Source organism: Meles meles, chromosome 7 (genome assembly GCF_922984935.1).
Source record: "Meles meles chromosome 7, mMelMel3.1 paternal haplotype, whole genome shotgun sequence".
Taxonomy (NCBI): Eukaryota; Metazoa; Chordata; class Mammalia; order Carnivora; family Mustelidae; genus Meles; species Meles meles.
The window spans coordinates 111,543,805-111,563,376 of NC_060072.1; the positions used below are offsets into that span (position 1 = coordinate 111,543,805).

The window sequence follows — 19,572 nt, forward strand, 5'->3', positions numbered from 1 at the left end:
CCATGAAGAAGAACAAGCATAATGGGCACGTAGTCCAGGCCCAGATGAATGGCAGACACATGTAAACTACCTAAGTATGAACCCAAACCATTGTTGATGATCTGAGTAAGCCTGGGTCATTTTTTACCTAGTATTTTTATCGAAATGGATGTTTGCTCTCAGATAGATTTATTTTATGTTCACTGTAACATCCTCTGAGTCTATGCTAGTTTGCAAAGCTGTTTCAATATTTACTTATGTTTCCAGTATTTGAAATCAATGTCCATGACTCATTTTACATTGAAGTAATTCTTGACAGTTTCAAAACCCCCTCATATACATTATACCAACCACCCTGCCAGGTAGGAAAGTCAGGCTTATTGTCTCCATTGTACAGATAAAGAATCTGAGGCTCAAAGGGGTTAAGTTATTTGCCCATGGTCTTGCACCAGTAAGTGACAGAGCTGGGACTTGAACCCAGATCTTCTGACTCCCATCCTAGAGCTGTTTCCAGCACCCCTGACCCAAGGATCCATAGGAGCAGTGGTGCCATCGTTCCACAGAGGTAACACTGCCTCTCCGCTTCCCTTTGGGGCCTGTCTCCTTCTGCAGGCTTCTGTACCGCTCCATCGACTCCCACACAGAAGACAAGGGCCCCATCTACAACTACCGTGTGGAGATCTCCATCTTTTTCATCATCTACATCATCATCATTGCCTTCTTCATGATGAACATCTTCGTGGGTTTCGTCATCGTCACCTTCCAGGAGCAGGGGGAGCAGGAATATAAGAACTGTGAGCTGGACAAGAACCAGGTAGCTTCCTAGGAAGGAGAGAAACAGGTGGCGGGGCAGCGGGGGAGCAGGGCTACTTGAGGAATGACAGCAGTTAGCAGCTTGTGGCCCACCCGGAAGAGAGGCTGGAGTCAGGAGAGAGATCCATGCAGACACTAAGATTATGCATCTGCTCCTCAATAAGGGAGCAGTCCTCTGGAAGGACCTGGACAAAAGAAATGCAAATCCTGGATCTGGCGAGTGCCTTCAGCCAACAACTATTGGTTAAACATCTACTTAAGGAGACTCTCTGATAGATTCTGTGGGAACAAAACCTCATGTCTCAGAAATTGCCTAGTCAGAAAGTGCCCAAGTGGGTTGGCACATTGATCATGAAGAAAGAAACTAGAGCAATGAGGGCATGAGTATTTCAGGGGTGGGGAAGAGATGGACATTAGAAAACCACTAGGAAATGTTTTCTTAAATAAAACACAGAGGCCTGTGCATGAGGTGGGGGCAAGAAAGAGGCTTAAGTAGGAATGATATGGGAATGCCAGTACTGTAAGGTATTTTGTTGGCCTATGAGAAAGAGCTGGCAACTCCATCAGTGAGGAATGAAGCTGCAGCATGTGGTCACAGAGGCCACTTCCCCAACTCAGCTCCCTGATAGGGAAAGTCAGGTGGATCTGTATCCCTGTCCATGAGTGACCTAAGGTCTTGTATGGGAAGGTACATGGCACAAGACACTCAGCTCTGCTCCAGTTATGCAGCTGGACCCCTCATGGGTTTTGATGTCAACCTCTTGGGTTTAGACTCACCATTCTGGCTGCTGAATGGCCTTTGGATTGGAAGTAAGATGGGAAAGCAGGAGGCCAATTAGAAAGTGTAGATGAGAGATGGTTAGACCCTGATCTACTATCAGGTTAGTGATAGTGGAGGTGGACAGGATAAAGGAGAATAAATTGCTCAGGCCTAGAGATTGGGTGCAGAGGCTGAGAGTAAGTGAAGAGGCTGCAGTGACTCCCCAGTTTCTGATACAGGAATCTGGGCCTGGTGCAGAGAAAATGAACCAGATCTGTGTTAGAGTCCCAAGAATCTAGCTAGCCCAAGCTCTGATTCCCTATCCTTGAACTGTATCTTCTGATCTTGTGGATATGGGTAAATAAGGAAGACCAACTTAGGACAGGAAGGAAAAGTTGAGAGGTGCCCCAAGGAGAGTCTGAGGCATAGGAAATAATCAATGGGAAAACCACCTCTCTGTCATTCAATAAGTATTTATCAAAGGTCAACTAAGTGTCAGCAGTATACCAGTCATTACCAAGTTGGAAAAAGGAGACACAAGCTCCTTGACAAAATCTTGGTAAGGAAATGGACTAGAGGCAATGCTTTCCTTGATTAAGGGAATGATCAAAGAAAAACAGTCCAAATAACATCTTAAAGCTGTAAATGAGCTAGATAAGTATATTTTTTTCTCTGATGCCCAAGGTGTGTCTTTTCATCCACACCCCACCTCCTCTGCCATCCCCCCACACATCATCCAGGTTACTAACCCCCTCTCTCAATTCCCGCTCCACCCCTCCTGCTGCCTCCCTCCCAGCGACAATGCGTGGAATATGCCCTCAAGGCCCGGCCCCTGCGGAGGTACATCCCCAAGAACCAGCACCAGTACAAAGTGTGGTATGTGGTCAACTCCACCTACTTTGAATACCTGATGTTCGTCCTCATCCTTCTCAACACCATCTGCTTGGCCATGCAGGTCAGTCCTAGGGGGACTGTGGATCCATGACAGCTGTAGGAGGGAGGATGCTAGGGGAGGAGATGAAGAATAAAAGAGCTGCATGACTGTCTCCAGTGTGTTACCTTCATGTTGGCCAAGAGAGGCAGAAAGAGCAGAACTGCTCTCTTTTCCCAGATGGAGAAGGACAAGTGTCCCTTCTCAAAGATGAGCTCTTCTCTGAGACCTTATAAGAGAATCCATAGATGCCTAGGTTAATAAAACATTAAGAGTGAAGGAAATGGAGAAGAGAGGGAGAGTCTGAAGAGGCATGAGTATAGAGATTGATTCTGTATCCACCTGTTTTCAGGGACATCAACTTGTGCTTGAGCTCTCTTAGGAACCAGAAGTCTCCATAAGTTGTCATAACCAGTCAAAGCAGAAACACAGAACTCTGCCAACCCATGTTTTCAGAGCTAGCAGAGAAGGGAAGAATTTGCAGGATTTCCTGAGTCCACCTGGCTGCCCACAGAGATGTGAATGGCCTTCCAGGGCTTGGTTCAAGGAAGATCTCTGTTGAGAGGAGGGTGGTAAGGAGTAGGGATGTCCCTGCCTCATTTTCACAGTCCTTCCCCTCCCCTCAGCACTATGGCCAGAGCTGCCTCTTCAAAATTGCCATGAACATCCTCAACATGCTCTTCACTGGCCTCTTCACCGTGGAGATGATTCTGAAGCTCATTGCCTTCAAACCCAAGGTAGGCCTCTGAAAAAGGTGTCTGGTCTACAGGCACTGGAGGGATGGACAAGGGGGAATGCCAGTACTGAAAGAAGGAGAGTGAGGGGCAGTAATAATCAGTGAAAGACCCCATCTTCTTGAAAGATAAATGGTACACAATTCCTAAACCTACCAGGAGTTGCACCAGAACAACCACTTGAGATAGAGACTCCACTCTAGTCTTTGGCTGGGAAATACAGGAAACAGATTCTTCCCTGTGATGGGTCTCTTCTTCCAAGGAGACAGATGATGGTCCTTCTCCTCTTTCCCATCCTGTCTCCACCTCCATCCCCCAGCACATAATCTAGAAGAAATTTTGCCCACAGATTGGCAAACCAAACCTCTTCACAACAAGCCCCTCTCCCCAGATTCACTCAGGCTGCTGTTCTACTGTCCTCTCCCTTCATTGGCCACAGACCATCCTCACTGTGAAAAGCTCAGCCAGGACTTCATTTGCTCAGGGCGCAGTTTCCCAGCCTAGTGCGGTCCTCCTGTTCAGAAGTTAATTCATTGTCCCCTTGTCCTTTCCAGGACAGGAAGGGCAAATGTCTGTGGCTTGCTACTTGTGAGCAACTTCTAAAAGAAAAAAAAAAAAAAGGCTGCGATAAAGATTAGAACCATTGGCTGAACGAGGCAGGGTAGGGAAGGTTGGATTGCCTGTGCTTTGGATTCTCTGTGCCCTCCCTAACCAGCCCTACCCCCATTCTCCTGGATAATGGAGGAGTGGACTGACTTGAGCATCACCCACCATCTTCCACCCCTGAAAACAGGTCAGAATCATTGGCATCCACTGGCCTAGGATTCACAACACAGACAGCTGCCCTTGAGGGAGAATATAGCTACAGCTCCTTTTGGAGAAGTCAAGAGTTGGTTCTAAGAGAATTATATGGCTACAGACTTGAGGAAAGCTCTCTAGCTTTTTGAGCCTCTTCTCCCCCTCCTTTACTACACACAGATTCAACACAGATCAACAGGAGACAAAAAGGAAGTGTCTTTGTCCATATACTCCATTTTCATTCAAATTCTTACTTGTCCTGGGGTTATTTGGGACAGGGGGAGTGCTCCTTGGTTGTTGGATCCATATTCATTCAACAAGATGTGTATCGTTTTCTTTGAATTAAAATTCAACTAACATTTCTGAATAACCTACCATGTGCTACACATACCTCATTGCACATAATCCTTAAAAACACCTTCATAACACAGGTATTAGCATCCTCATGTTAGGGAAGAGGGAAGTGAATCTCAGAGCAATTAAATGTAATATTAATTACACCATTATTAAGTGGCAGAACTGGGAATAGAATCCGACTTTATAGTCGATGTAATTTCCACCATGCCAAGCTGTTAGCAAGCATCTTCCATGTCAAGTGTACTGCTGGGTGCTTTTCAGAAAGAGGGAAATAACCTGTGAGGGACTTCACGATAAAACAGACAATATCCTTGCAATGCTGATTCCTTCTCTTAAAGAATGCCTGGGGATCTTGGCTAATTTTCAGAGAATAAGACTCCTAGTAAATGTCATTTGGTGATAATAATGGTGTTTTCTACCTCCTCCAGGGCACAAAATTACTTTTTACACTTTCCCTTCCAAGCCCAGTCCCATTCAGGGGCATAAATTTTGTCCTGACCTAGAGAAGACCACTGAATCTCCCTGGTCACCTTCCATAGGGCCCATGGGACCTTTGCTTACCTGCAGTCCTGTTCTAGGCCACGTGGCCCAGCAGTACTGACAGGTTCACAGCCCACAGCAACATGAGCGGTGAGGCTGGGAATGCAGGATCATTGCCAAGTTGAGGTTCAGTCGCAGATGACAGCCTCTAGTAGGGAAACTGACATCACTTTCACCTAGTTTCATGAGACATATGGTTTAAATATTTCAAAGCCTTGAGTCATTCCACAGTTGACTCAGATGTGTCTCTGATGATGTCTGATGTCTGCAGAGTCCTGCGGTGGACTTTGTGAATTATTCCTCATGACTACAGAAGATATATCAGGCAGACCTGGCCTAAGAAGCAAATAAAATTGATCCCTGTTGGGACCTCAGCCTGAAAAACCCCCTTACCTAAGTCCTGCAGATCAAGGAATAAGCCATTTCCTAGGAAGTAGCTAGCTGCAGTGGTCTAAACCATAAAGTGACTCCCAGCTTCCCCAATCCCTAGTTTTCTGTTATGATAGGATGGAGTAAAATAAGAAAGACTTTTCCCAGAGAACTAAGAGAACCATCCTGGGGCTGTTTGCATTTCACACATGCCAAGGTCAATCTGTGGTGTAAAGAGAAAGGAAAATGGATAATTTCTGTGAATATCTCTAAAAGAACTTCCTGGCAACAGAGGGGTAAGGGTCACTGGACCTGTCTAGCCAAAGAAGGTTGACCAGTTGGGACTTGAGGAGAACAGGGTGCCCTGGTTTCTCATTAAGCTATGTTCTTCATTTAGGGAATAGACTCCAGGAAAAGCATCCTCCAACATTTCAGGCAGAAAATCAAACCAGAAATGACTTGAAGTCTTGGTAGAACTATCTGGCTGGGTGTGGCGCAAGCACCAGTGACTTCTGAAATATAGAACAGCTTTCATATCTCACCATTAACTGAGATTCTGTTCAGCACCTTTTATTCACTGGCATGATTCTTTATACATGATATGAATCAGCCTGCACTTGTCAGCATTAGGCGTTAAAGGATAGTTAGGCAGCAAAGATGCAGAAGACGGGAAGTTCTCAGTGCTTGACTTTTCTTCTCTATCCTTTCAGTCTCTGTGATTGGTTGGTTGGTCGGTTGGTTGGCTGGTCACTTTGTACCTTGTTTCATTCTTTCGTTGTGTTCATGGTGATTGATGTCGCCAAGTTCTTCATTTCTGTTCTCCTCACCACACCATGGAAAATGAATTTACTCAAGTAAATCCCTGCCTTAAATCCAACTGCCCCACTCCTTAAGTTGACGTTCTATTCCAAACACACCAAAAATTATGGATAAGTATAAACCAGTTTAGTGCAATTCAGTCCCCCACTAAAACATCAGGGATCTGTGGGGATGTCTGAAGAGAATGCAGTAGGTAATAGTACTATTGATTTCAACACCTATAGCAAGCCAGAGGAGATCCCTCCCCTAGAGTAGGTGACACTGAATGGTACCTGGGTCCTACGTGATTGTGTAGGACCAAGTTGGTCAGCATGGGAAAGTCCTGGTGAGAATTGTCTGGAGGTAACTAGATACCTGGGTCGTTCTCCTATAGGGAATTGGAATGCATCAGCAAAGATGGAAAAAAAATTGAAGATATACTTTATGACAAGCACTGAAAAAATATGTAATGGAATAAATCTAACAAAAAATGTCATCTCTACAGAGAAAACTATAAAATTTCATAGAAAGGAACTAAAGAAAACTAAGTAAGTTAAGAAATATATTGTGTTCATGAATTGGAAAACTCAATATTACAAACATGTCATTTCTTTCCAAACATCCATAGATTCTGTATAATCCCAGTGAAAGCTCCAGATTGGACTTTACCCAAGGTGAAAATGGCAGAGGAAAGGGAAGCCACCACGACACCCTATCTGACTTGACAGGCTGACCCTGGGTGGTCCCACAGCTTCAGCCCACTCGGGCAGCTGTGACATCACCATGGAGAGAAGGGCAAGAACCTGGTTTCAGAAGCAGGGCCAGGCACAGACACTTCACTGCTAACTACAGGTTTTAGTAACAGAAGGGCTGATAATGTCACTATGTTGCCTGGGATTTGCTGTTGACAATGACTCAGCAAGAACAATGAGGAGGGGAGGAGGGAGAGGAGGGGCTCCAGGCTTGCCCTCTTCAAGTAGATTTGCCAGGAAGGTAGGAGGCCCTCCCAGTGAAAGGTTCCTGACTCCTCTGCTCTCTAGAAACTTTCGCATGGGTCACGGAGGGATGAAGAAGCAGGTCTGCTGTTGCAGAGAGGTATCTGGTGCCCCTTGGCTGCTGCTGTCCACTCCGTATCTCCCTGGGGGGATGACCCTGGAGGGAATTTGACCCTGGCAGCTCCCTGTGATCAAAGCCTTGGCCTCCCCTTTCAGCTTTTCCCAGCCTGAGAATAGTCCAGAAAGATGAACAGAACCAAAGTAAAATCACTCATTGACCTTCCAGGCACCCCAGGCTTCCGGAATAAGAGCAGCCGAAGCCTTGGGACTTACTTTCATCTTGCAGGACAAATTAGGGCCCAAGGGCATTTCAAACCTAAGGGATGAAATGAAGCCTCTAGACCAGCTCTGTCTAACAGAACTTCCTGCAATGTTCCATATGCAGTGTCTACAATACAGCCACTCGAAATGTGGTTAGTACAGCCAAGGATTGGTTTTTCAAATATATTTAATTAATTTACAATTATATAGCCGAATGTGGCTGCAGCTGCTCTATTGGGCAATACAGCCCTAGACACTGGTTCTTTCCCATAATAGTCCCAGCTTCTGCTGTCCTCTGTCTGTCTTGGTTTCTTCAGCCCAGCTGCTCTGGCTTCATGAAGCCAGATGGTTTGCCTCACCCTCCCTACTCTTTCCAGCTGTTAATTTTCTGCCAGAAATTGACTCATCTTGGTGGAAGTCCTCTTGACAGGGTAAGACAGTCTCTTGCTCTGGGATCCCACACTGTGGATTTTCTCCTGACTTGCCAGCCCTTGCTGTCACCCCTGGATTTCCTCAGTCCTTGTCAGCTGCAAGTGCTAGGCTCTTTCCTTACGGATCCTGTCCCACCTGGGTTCTGAAATCAGGAAGGCCCTACGGAAGGCGGAGAAAGTGCTCTGGCAGGTGCAATCTGGTATTATTAGTCTGCTGCTGGGGGGTGAATATAAGGTGTGTCCCTGGTGATCCCTGGGGCACCCAGCTACGCTTTTTCCCAGTCCACTAGGCTCCAGCCTAAGTTTCCTGATGTGTTTTAGTGCCCCAGTAAAACTGAAATCTGACAACCCTAAACCCCTCCCTGGTTCTTGCACATCCCAGTTGCTGGACAGAGACTTGCTGCCTTCCCCAGCTCGGCCCTGCCTGGCCTCCTCACCCTGCCACTGGCTTCTACTGTTACGCTCCTTGTAGCTGTGTGGGGCTGTTGTGACTCCTGTCCCCTGCCCCTGACACAGAACTTGGCCAACATTTCATAGTGTGAGCTGACAGTGGGACAGTAATTCAGCTGTCACCATAGTGTCTCTGCTCTGGGGGCTTTTTTGTAACCTCTGATTCCTTTCTGGAAAGAGGACATGAGGGCAGTGAAGCCTTGACTGCTTCTTGGAGGGTAGAGAAGCAGAAAAAGGGTGAGGCTGGAGGCAATGGCCGACACGGAGCTCCCACTTTCCTCAGTCTGTTGTCCTGTGGAGTCCCTCAGTGGCCCCATGCACACTTCGCTTGGCTTGAAGCAAGGGATGAGTCATAAATAGAAGTAAGACTGGTTAATGAGATGCTCTGAGAACCAGAGCTGTTCAGGACCACAGAGGTCAAATGCTTGTCAGGTCCCTTCCCATAGCCCAGGCCTGGGCACAGCCTTACTGTGGTCCCACCCGCCCAAGCGGCCATTAGGCTATGAGAAGGAAGCAGCAGGAGGTTCTCCGGCAGGAGGTTCTCCAGTGGCCCTCTTCCTGACCAGCACTGTGCAGGGCCTGAGCCAGAGTCAGCATGCTCTGCATCTTGCAAATATCCAAGCCTGAGAGAGGGTACTGCTAGCCTTGGACTTCCCACGCACAAAGGTGGCCTTCCTCTTACTGCCAATGGTGCCTGTACAGTGAAGGGGATCCCATGGCCTCTGATGGTCCCCAGAACAATCTTGTCTCTGCATGTTCTGTTGTTCTTAGTAGTGAGTCTTCTCCTGGGAAGGGTTGTGGGCCCTGATACGGGTGACCACAGGCCCTGCCAAGGCGAGGAGTATCTCGGAGATGTCCTAAGGGCGTGACCAAGATGGAGCTAATTTCTTTTCACTGGGCTTGTTGCAGAGGGGACAAATGCAGGCTAGGTTAGGGCTCTAGGTTCACATATGGACAGGCAGAGGGAAAGCTGGAATGGGGAGGTGGATGGCTAGGAAGCATTCAGCGAGGACACTTGCAAACAGACTCTGCAGTCCAATTTCTCAGGCTACTCTGGAAGTATCCATGCCTAGAAGTTTCTTTCCATAAAGATCCAGTAGCTAGGGATGCCTGGGTGGCTCAGTCAGTTAAGCACATCTGCCTTTGTCTCAGATCATGATCCCAAGTCCAGGGATAAAGTCCTGCATCGGGCTCCTTGATCAGTGGGGAGTCTATTTCTCCCTCTGCCTGCTGCTCCCTCTGTCCCTCTCTGCTGCTTGTGCATGCTCTCTCTCTCTCTCTCTCTTGCTCTCTGTCTGACAAAAAAGAAAAAAAAAATCCAGCTTCTTGTTTCCCTTTGGCAAATAGCTTTCCACACACTGCCTGAAGACATCATAAATCTCCCCACTGAGCAAAGAGCCTGATGCAGGACTCGATCTCAGGACCCTGGGATCATGACCTGATCCGAAGATAGAAACCTAACCGACTGAGCCATCCAGGTGCCCCTACACCAGATCTTCTCCATTCACTACTTCAATCAGTCTGTGAGAGAAGCATGATGGTATTTAGGAAACTGAAGGTCAGAGAAAAGCTAAGTCATGTGTCCAAGATGGCAGAGCTAGGTTTGGGTTGTTGTTTGGGAGGATCTTAATGCAGGTGTAGGTGATTCCAAAACCAAGCTCTATCCACTATCCCCTCATTGACACAACAAATGTGAACCAGCTGAGGTGTTGCTGTGCACCAAGTGGGTCCTCAGCAAGTGTTCACGTTCTTCCTTAGAAGCCAATCAGAGACAAAATGAAAGTAAGCCTTTCTCAAGTAACAAGTCTCCGTAAACTGACAGTCTCTCCATTCCCGTGTCCTTCCGTCTCCTCTGAGGCTCTTTAACTCCCTTTCCCCCTCATTCGCCCATTCTGTCCTTGGCTCCTGTGTTTCCCTGCATTGGTCTGGACCTTCTGGATTTCCCTTCCAAGCCTGCAGTGCCAGGTGCTTTCAGGAGAGGAGACGGTCGTCTGATGGGTGACTACAGCTGAGAGCCTACATGTTAATGTGTGTGCATACATGCTTGCACACGCACAGACAGATGCACTTGAAATGGGAAGACTTGCAAAGACGTGGAGACAGAAATTAGATTGCCAAATTCCTGGAAGGCAGGAACAGTTTCACTGGCATGTCTGTGTCCCCTGAGAGGCACTCGGTGAAAGTTTAATGCATGCATGCCAGCATGCATGATGGAAATTATGAAACTGGAGAACAAGGAAAAGAGAGTCAGAATAGTCATATCAGAAAACACCATTAAGATCAGTGATCTTCCACCAATGAGGAAATCTCTAAGCCTTCCTCCTTTTTGCCGTAAGAGATTTCTTCAGGCATCTATGCTGGGAATCCTTCTTTATATTTTACTGAAGGTGCCCCAATGTAATTTCTACTTAGTCGTACTGCTTTTTCCATCTTTTTTTCCTGTAAATGGTTGTCGAGCATCTCGGTGATGATGTCGAGACATGGTACCATATCACAGGGCTCACAGGATAATGTAGAGACAGAGGGGTTACGGAACAGGGCAAGTGCTGTGCTGGGGGAGATGGGCCACCACAGGGACAACACCACTGGGGGAGAGAGACACCTGTTTCAGATAAGGTAGTCAGGAAGTTACCTAGTAAACCGAGGCCCAGAAGTTGAATGGAGCTGGAAGAGCCTTTCAGGCCCAGGGGAGAGCAAAGGTCCTGAAATAGGGGTATGTTTAGCTTATTTTGGAAACTGAGAGCAGTGAGCAAGAGGAGGGTTCAGAAAACAGAGGCCCTTGGGGACCTGGAAGGGGTGTGGCTTTATGCCGACAGCCCTCAGAATCTACACCACACAGAGCAGGGCCTCAGGTGGGAAATTATAGGATCAGATTCCTGTTTTTGAACCAGCACACCAACGGCCTCGAGAAGAAGACATACTGATACAGGCCAAGAGGGGAAGCAGGGGGCCTGTTCCTGGACATGAGGTGACAGCCACGGAGAACACGTGCAGATGGGCAGGGTCACAACATCGTCCAATGGTGAAGATGGTGTGAGAGTGAGGCAAAGGAGTCAGGAAAGGTCAGGAGAGTCTTTTAGCAAGACTCCCTCTTACCCACCTCATATCCCTCCGGATGCTAACACGGTAGCACTGGTGCCTGTCAGGTACTCTGGAAATGTCTCCTGAATACGAGCAAACCACAGACCACGTCCCCTGGGGAAACGGAGGAACCTTGTTTCCTTCCCCAGAGAAATGATTCCAGCCTCTCTACCAGCTCTAACATCCTATGAGGAAACCCCCTTCAATTCTCACCCTCCCCAGGTCAGCCCCAAGAACTTGCTGGAGAGGGAAGCAGAAATGGAAAGTGAAGGGAGTGGCTGCTGATGGCTGCCATCTGGAGAGGCGATCGGTAGGACACAGCCACCTAAACTAGGGAGCTCCTGCCTTCAGTGTAATTAGACAGGTTTCTTTTGTGCAAGACCCAGAGCTCGTGGCCTGTGCGCTCTGAGATGGCCCTGAATAAAGGCTGGGAGATTCGACATTTGCAGCTTTTTTAGAGGACTGAAGCCTTGTTTGGGGTTTGCTTGTCTTGTCTCATTGAAGAGCCAATTACCATCTCTCAGCACTAGCAGCCCACTAAACATGGCTTTGGAAATCTACAGAGGCCCCACCCAGGGCGATAGGGCTGGCATGGAGGGTAGAGTGGGCAGGGCGCAGCCGTGGATGTGCGAAGTCCTGCGGTGCCTGGGGCAGGGCCACCCACAGGAGACCCGGCCTGTGGGTGCTGGGAGTAAGGAAACCCTGTGGGCAGGTCCTGTTCAGGGGCCTGTTAAAGGCCTAGGTTCAGCATAAATTAAACTAGAAGTATGAATGGCTCTTGGATTGAATGACTTTCTATTTCCACACCAACCTGGAAAATTCAACTTTAAAAAACCCCAAGAGCAAGCAATAGTTCCTTTTAAGAGTTCTATAGAAACTTAGACATCCTTTTAGGCTAGTGGGCTTTGATCCTTACAGAACCAAAGTTCCCTTTGTGTAACAAATACTCTGTTATATCGCCTTAATTTTCCTTAAAGAAAATCAGAGGAAACTTAAAACTTTATGTATACAAGATTCACATCTATACACATAATGTCATATTTATATATATATAAATATAATATACTTATATATATATTTTTACACTAGGTATGTGTGTGTATATATATATGTATATAAAATCTCTGAATTTTAATGTAATGGAAAAAGTCTGTAGTTAGAAGAATTCATCCCACATAAAAAATAGAGATTAATGAAAGAATGAAAGAGCAAGATTATGAGACCTTGGAATAAAAACTTAAGTTATAACCGCCAGGCCTTGTTTGCTTGTGGCACCCTGCATGTCTCCCAAAAGTCATACAGGACACACCACAGTGCATTGGGCAGAACTGTCCCATGCCTACCATGAAATATAGCATCCTTGGCCCACCCATGCATTACTAAATGCCAGTTTGGCCCTGAATCTTAGCCGTGCCCTCACAGGTTCCCAAACACCCCTCTAGAGGGCAGTGCATGCCCCAGAGTGAGAACCAATGCCTTAGGCTAAAGTAGGACTTCATTCAGCCTCTTATTTAATTCTTGAAACATTTGAAATCTGTTTATCCGAATTATTAAGAAACCAGTGTCTCCCATCAGCAGGGGAGCCCCTCAACCCAGAAAATCACCACATATGTACGTTTCATTCAAAGGGGTAGAAAGGGAAGGAGAAAGAAGGGAGACAGCAAGGCGGTGACATGTAACACCACACCCCCAGCCCCACCTCTTGGCTGCCAGCGGCAGTGGAGTCAAGAGGCACCTGCTGTGTGGGGTGTAGCTCCTGCCTGCTTCTTAGCAGTCTGATTGGTGAGTTGGCATTACCCTGATTATTATTTATTTGTGGAATGTCCATGGGGTACCTGATCTCAAACAGTGCACGCAGACAGGCACAAATGGGCTTTGACAGGGAGGGGCCTCCCCACCGTGGCTCTTGTACCCAGGGATTTGCATATTGTTGCAACATTGTGACAGGTTTCTTTCCTGCCTGGCGCTTGAGAGCTTGGAAGTCACTATGAATGATAAAAAATAATTATATGACTTGCAGAAAGCCTTTGTGTGGGAAGGGTGATATTAGCTATTACATTTAATTATTTAATGTGGAAAATTATTCACACTGTGTAAAGAAGCCCAGAGGAAAGTACACTGTGGTTCCTTTCTCCAACCCTACCACTGAGAAGGAAACCGGAAATAACCGAGCCTGGGAGGGGAAGAGGGATCCCCAGACCCGTGGGGGCTTGGGGTCACCGCTGTAGAGGAGGGGGTCTTGCAGGAAGGCCACCAGCAAGGCCAGGAGAGGCAGGCTACCACGGAGCGCTCCAACAGCCCCCAGAAGCCAGCAGGCACTGTACGAGCTCAGGTTGTCCTCCCAAAGCCCGCAAGGGCTGCACAGTGATTGTTCCTGTTAGGCAGAGAAGGAATGGCGGGGGGTGGCTATGGAAACTCACCTGCACAACTCCAGGTACATCTCTGGAAGCGAATGCAGAAGCTCAGTGCATTCCCATTTTGTTCACTAAAGTGGGTGCAGGTACAGCCTCTCACAACTGCAGGGGGCCATACCTGCCCCTTCACTAAGGAGGGCTCAGCCCCAGTTAGGTCAGGAAGGACATGAAGGGGACCGGTCAGATCTGGGTTTAGAGTGCTTTCCCAGCTGCGCTGGAGGAGAGAAGATTTAAGGCAGACGGCACAGAGCTGTTACAGGTCCGAGTTTAGCCCTGGAGCAGAGGGGTGGGAGGGCTCCTCCCTGTTCACCCACTCCCAGGGCTGTCTGCTCTCCGCCTTCTCTTCTCCCACGGATAGTGTCCGTGGTGTTTCCACGGGACGCATCCATTCAGTGCCCTGGTCCTGGAGGGGACCTTTGCAGAAAGCAGCTCGGTAGCAGCAAGAAGCAGCTACCAGGATCCTGCCGCCTACTCCTGTGCACACTGAGGCACAGAAAGAACCTTCTGAGGTCCCCAGAGGGAGCTTAGCCAATAACCCCCGTGTTTTCATCTGCTCCCAGGGGAGAAGGATGCCAGAGTCAGATCTGTTCAATCTTGTGTAGTCTCAGGTACCTAATGAGTGCTCATTATGTGTTGGTGAGAGAAAGAAATGAAAGAGGGCCTTTAAAATGTTCCTGGGGAGGAAAATCTTAATTTAAAAAAATTGAAGTAGAAGGTGTCCAGTTCCAAGTGCATATTCCTCTGACAATGGCAAGAGCAGCCCCATCACCGCCACCCACCTGGGGCCTTGTCTCCACAGGGGTGTGGACTCAACCCCTCACCCTGGCCGGCAGCCTGCTCCTGCCCCTCGTGTCTGCTGTACGCCTGTTCTCAGTGCAGCCTGAGACTCCGGGAGCCCCTGAATGACCACGTCACGAGGGAGAAACTGACAGAGGAAGACAGAAGCCTCACTCCCTCCCAGGCTGCTGGGAGCCTGGAGCAGCTGTGTGCTCCCGTCATGACTTCTCCATTAGATGCCACTAATCTCCATGATTACTATTATGTCTAAATGACATCCTAACGTAATACAATTCCTATTATCTCTGCTTGGTGTCAGTTATCATTGTGTTCCATGAGATTCCATGAGATCTACTCTTGCCCCCTCCGCTGAGCTGCCAGCTGCACTCAGCACCTCTCCCTGGTTCGTTCCCTCTCCCCCCACATCTTAGTCCCACCACCTGGACCCCAGGAGAGACCAGGGCTTCCAAGGAACTGGACACTGCCTCCCCGCCCACACCAACCGCCTCTGCTTAGCCTCTTGCCTCATGTGCCTTCTCTCAACTGCTTGCTCACTCAAGCAGGGGCTCTTGTTCTCCTTCAGGGAACGCCCCCCACCCCCGCCGCCACCTCAGGTTGAGGATGAGCCATCGTGGGTCCCTCCCTTGCATTCTAGGCCCTGCCTCCATCAGGTGTCCGGACCCTTCCTCCAGCTTTGTGTGGATTCCTGCTTTCCCCTGCAATGCTCTGGCCTGCCACCGGGGCTCTGCATCCTGCCCACCTCCTCTCAAGCTTCCTTCCACTCCTTCCTTATACTCCTTTCTCCTTCTCCCCTTCTCCCGCCATCTGCATGGCTTTTCCTAACTCCTCCTCCCCTCCTCCGCTCTGCTTCTGCCTTCTACCTTTCATGACCTTCCCCAACCTGCCCTTCTCGCCTTTTGCTTCTCGCGTGACTCCTCAGTCCCTCTGGTTCTCCGGCATCTCGGTGTCCTGAAGTTGGCATTTCCCTCCCTCTGAGACTCCTCCTTCCTCACCTTTCTCTGTCTCCATTCCAGCACTTCTACCTCTCCTCTCGGCTCAGGCCTCTCACGTTGACACTGTCTGGGGCTCCAGGTCCCTGGAAATAAACACCCCCAGACAGACGGAAAGTCCAGGTCAGCTTCCCCATTGGGGCCAGGCAGGCTTCCTCATCACCTCCTCGGGGTCCTTTGCTTTGCCATCAGAGGTAGATTCTGACGATGGGCAGGCAGGAAGAGAGAAGAGGACACACACACACAAAAAGACAAGTGATGGCAGCAAAACAAGTCTTAACCTCAAAATCCCCACGAACACACAGTGTACTCCCCGGTGCGCAAGATTTCCTGCGATTTGTTCTCACTGCCAACCTGTTTTAAAACTTGTATTGTCTCTGAGATCACAGAGGGGGCCTCTGGGCTGGGCAAGGAAGGAGCTGAGGACCCAGAATTCAAGGGCAAAAGCATTTGTCTCTAACCTCTCCCCGGGATCAGAGGTGGGACCAGGCCCGCTTGGCAGCCTACTCCTGTCCTCCTGGCCCTCCAGGTAGAAGGAGGGGAACCTGGTTCTCCCCCCGTGGCAAGTGCGGTTTCTCAGGACCTGGCAGTTAACTGTCCACAGGACCCTACCTCTAACAAAATTTAGCCATGACAACATGCAAACTGTCATCAGTCTCAAAGTAGTACCAGCCAGATTTCCTTAAAGAGGCTCAAGACAGGCACACGACTCACTAGTGACTCAAGATGGGCAGAAAAGGCCCTAGATGCTGGCGAAAGGTAAGCTCAGGATTCCAGAACCTTCAACTCTTCCCTCCTTCTTCCACACCTGGGCTTTGCCTGCCCTTCCACTCAGTGTCACCCCCAAATGGAATGTGTGCTTAACTGGGAGAGAGGTAGACAACTCGAGTAAACCCCGACAGTCATCCAGACTCATTTACAGCTAACTTCAGGCCAGGCACAGGTCCGAGTGCTTTACATATGTTGTCTCATGTAATCCCCATTGTAACCCTATAGTTCTCCCATTTTATAGGTGGGGAAACTGAGGCCCAAAGACGTGAAGTTATTTGCTCAAGAGTACCCAGCTTATTAGTGCCAGAAGTAGAATTTGAACTGACAACCTACTTCCAGAGACCATGCTCTTAATACTGCCTCTGTCAACTTGGCATAGCTTCAATGACGGAGGGGAATCAGGGCACAGAGAATCCAAAAGAGAGGAAAATCCACAATTCCTGTGCATTCAAAATGTATAACATGGGGTTTTGTGGCAATTTTCCCTTCTAATAATGATTTGCTGGAGCTATGATCAGTTTTGTCTACATCATGTTCTCAACCCACTTCAGCCAGTGGGCGGAGGGTCGGCAGCACCAAGGAGAATGGGTCATACTGATGGTCTAAGTAACTGCTGATCATGGTGGGGGGGACACTCATCAGCCTGAATGGTGCATGCAAGAGCATCCCCAGGAAAGCCAGAGAAGAGGCCCATCTTCTGAATTCATCCCCAGAGGCTGGGAATGTGAAAGGGGGAAAACCCATTAAATCTGCAGGACTTAAGGATGTCAAGGGAAAGCCTTTTCATCCCCCAAACACCATACCTTCTGGGTGATCAGCCCTGCTTGACTCTGGGGAGCTGGACATTAAGAGGTTTGGTTCACCATTTCAAGGAGGGCAAGAAAAACCCTTTCCCTAATCGTGACTTCTACCCTACCATTTGGGGCCTCATCACCAGAGGACAGGTGTAACTGACTCTAGGTCAAACTGATTTCATAAGAGAAAAAGCCTATGATTTGTTTCTGCCCTCCTTCTTCCATTACATCCCCAAAATCTGTATTACCTGTGGTTTCCAGCAAAGAGGTAGGCAAAAACGGGTGTGTGTGTGTGTGTGTGTGTGTGTGTGTGTGAGAGAGAGAGAGAGAGAGAGAGAGAGAGAGAGAGAACGAGAGCGAACACTAAACTCTTATACTCCAGAGAGTTCAGGAGAAAAAATATTCTTCCAGGCCCTGTCCACTTAGGGATTTGACAAGGTATCTAAATGGCGAGCACCTTGTTGTGGATGGGATGAGAGGAAGGACCATTGAGAGTGGGAGGAGGAGGTGGGTGGAGGAAACAAAGAGCTGAAGCTGGGTCTGAAACCGTCTTCATGGTCCAGCTTGGAGAATTGATGGCATTGTGGGACAGAGAAGACGGAAAGATGGGTGGATGGGTTGGGGTAAAAATCTGCCTCTTAAAGGGATCCTGTCACCTGCCCCCCTCAGCATGCTCCCTCACCCTTGTATTCTCGCTATGCGCACATCTCCTCAGGCAGAGTCCAATAAGGCAACTGGTTGGTCTCTGCAGCCAGTGGGGGCCCTGGCACTGGGCCGACCAGGTAGCTTGCCTGGACCAAAAGCCTCACCCGCACAGCCTGGTGAGGGCAAGAGCGAGGCACAAGGCTTTCGTCTTGAGAGAGCCCAACCAGTGGGATCCTGCCATGCAAGTTGGGAGAGGGCCATGGTCAAGGAGGAGTGGACTAGTGTGTGTTTTCCCTCCATCTGCACATACACAAATTCCCAGAGAAAGGGTGATGAGCAATGCCCAACTGGGAGGGTGGCAGGGTCCCTTTCGGTGTCTGCCTTTCCCTGGTGCTCAGCAGCTGACTAACCTGTGTTTATCCTGCCTTTGCCCTACTCTCCTCCTTCCTCCCCTTTTTCTCCTCTCTCAGAGGCGTTGCACACCAGGACGGCTTACCCATTTTGTTTCAGGTCTCTGACGAGTGAGAAGATTCCAACTCAACTTCCTTTCCTGAGCGCTGAGCCTTCCCTTCCCTCTCCCTGTCTCTCCTCTTGCCCCCACACCCGAATAACATTTTGTTACCACATTTTCTAGGTTAGATGCTGAACGTTCCTGGACTCTGCTCTAGCTGTTGTTTCTCTTCTTTCTCTTCCTTGATTCTGCCTCTCCTTCCCTTCTGAAATAGCTTTCCCCACAAAGATGGTCTTCCCATCGAAAGAGACCGCCCCAGTATTTTCCAAATTCTAATTTTAAAACATATGCACATTTATAGTTCATTTGGAGTCCTTCCTATTTATCTCCCTTCTTTAAAAATCAGCCTTCTCCATTTGCCCTGTGAATAACATCTAAGAACCTGGGAAGGAATTGGTTATTTCCTGCTCGTAGCTTGTGACTTAGATGGGAGACAACAGTCTCCCTCTGCCTCTAGGGCTCTAGTATATTCAGTAATGATTCTGGGAAGCCAACAAGAAAGCTATGATTTCCAATTGACCCTCACCTGACCCAGCCCTGGCCAACCTCTGCTTCTCCAGAGTCTGGCTGTCCAGAGTCTCCACCGTGGCGTTTCTGTTTTCTTTTGGCAGAAATGCCTGGGAACAGAGAGGCCCCTTTCCCTGTGACCTGACCTCCCATACTAAGAATAACAGCCCTAGGACAGCATGTCTTTGAGATCCCTCTGGAAAGAGGGCATGGCTGGGAAGTGGGGAAGTTCAGGGAGCTAGATAGAGCCAGGAGGAAATGGAAGAACACAGGCTCTTAGCTCTTGTGAGTAAAAAAATTAAAAGGGAGAGTTGGCAGCCTTCAAACACTAGGGAAAGAAGTCTGGGAAACTCCCAAAGGACCCTCCATGCTTTCATACCCACTCCCCAACCCTCCCATCTCCTGGAAGCCCCAACTAGTGGCTCAGAGAATAGGAAAATGTGTTGGTCTTGCTGAACAAATGTGTTCCAGCCCTGTCTAGTCTCCTTTGCAGAATATTTCCTGAAAAAGTGAAGAAGCAAGTGTACTTTTTAAAAGAAGACAAGTAACTTTAGTTAGGTCCTTTCCTTTCTACTCCTGGGAAATATGACTGTCCTGTTCCCAGGGTCACCTGAACTGTGAGCCTGTACCCCGTGTGGCCACAGGGCAGTGTTCTCTAGACTCCCACACCTCTCAGAGAGGCAGATGGTCCAGACCCGAGACACCTGTCCACTCTGTGAAGGGGCCACCTTCCCCGGACTCCTGGAATCCTCTAGGAAATCTGGAACAGCCTCTTCCTTGGCTGAC

At 48.6% G+C, this 19,572-nt stretch overlaps 1 protein-coding gene across 17 annotated transcripts in view; it reads left to right on the plus strand.

The window, feature by feature from the left end:
* The window catches only part of CACNA1C (calcium voltage-gated channel subunit alpha1 C), a 627,772-nt gene that overhangs the window by 537,631 nt on the left and 70,569 nt on the right, over positions 1–19,572 (plus strand). For all 17 annotated transcript variants that reach the window (XM_046012065.1, XM_046012074.1, XM_046012066.1 and 14 more), the window contains 3 exons: positions 592–793; positions 2,349–2,507; positions 3,110–3,220. In XM_046012065.1, the coding sequence (XP_045868021.1) occupies positions 592–793; positions 2,349–2,507; positions 3,110–3,220 (472 nt within the window). The remainder of the gene's footprint in view (positions 1–591; positions 794–2,348; positions 2,508–3,109; positions 3,221–19,572) is intronic.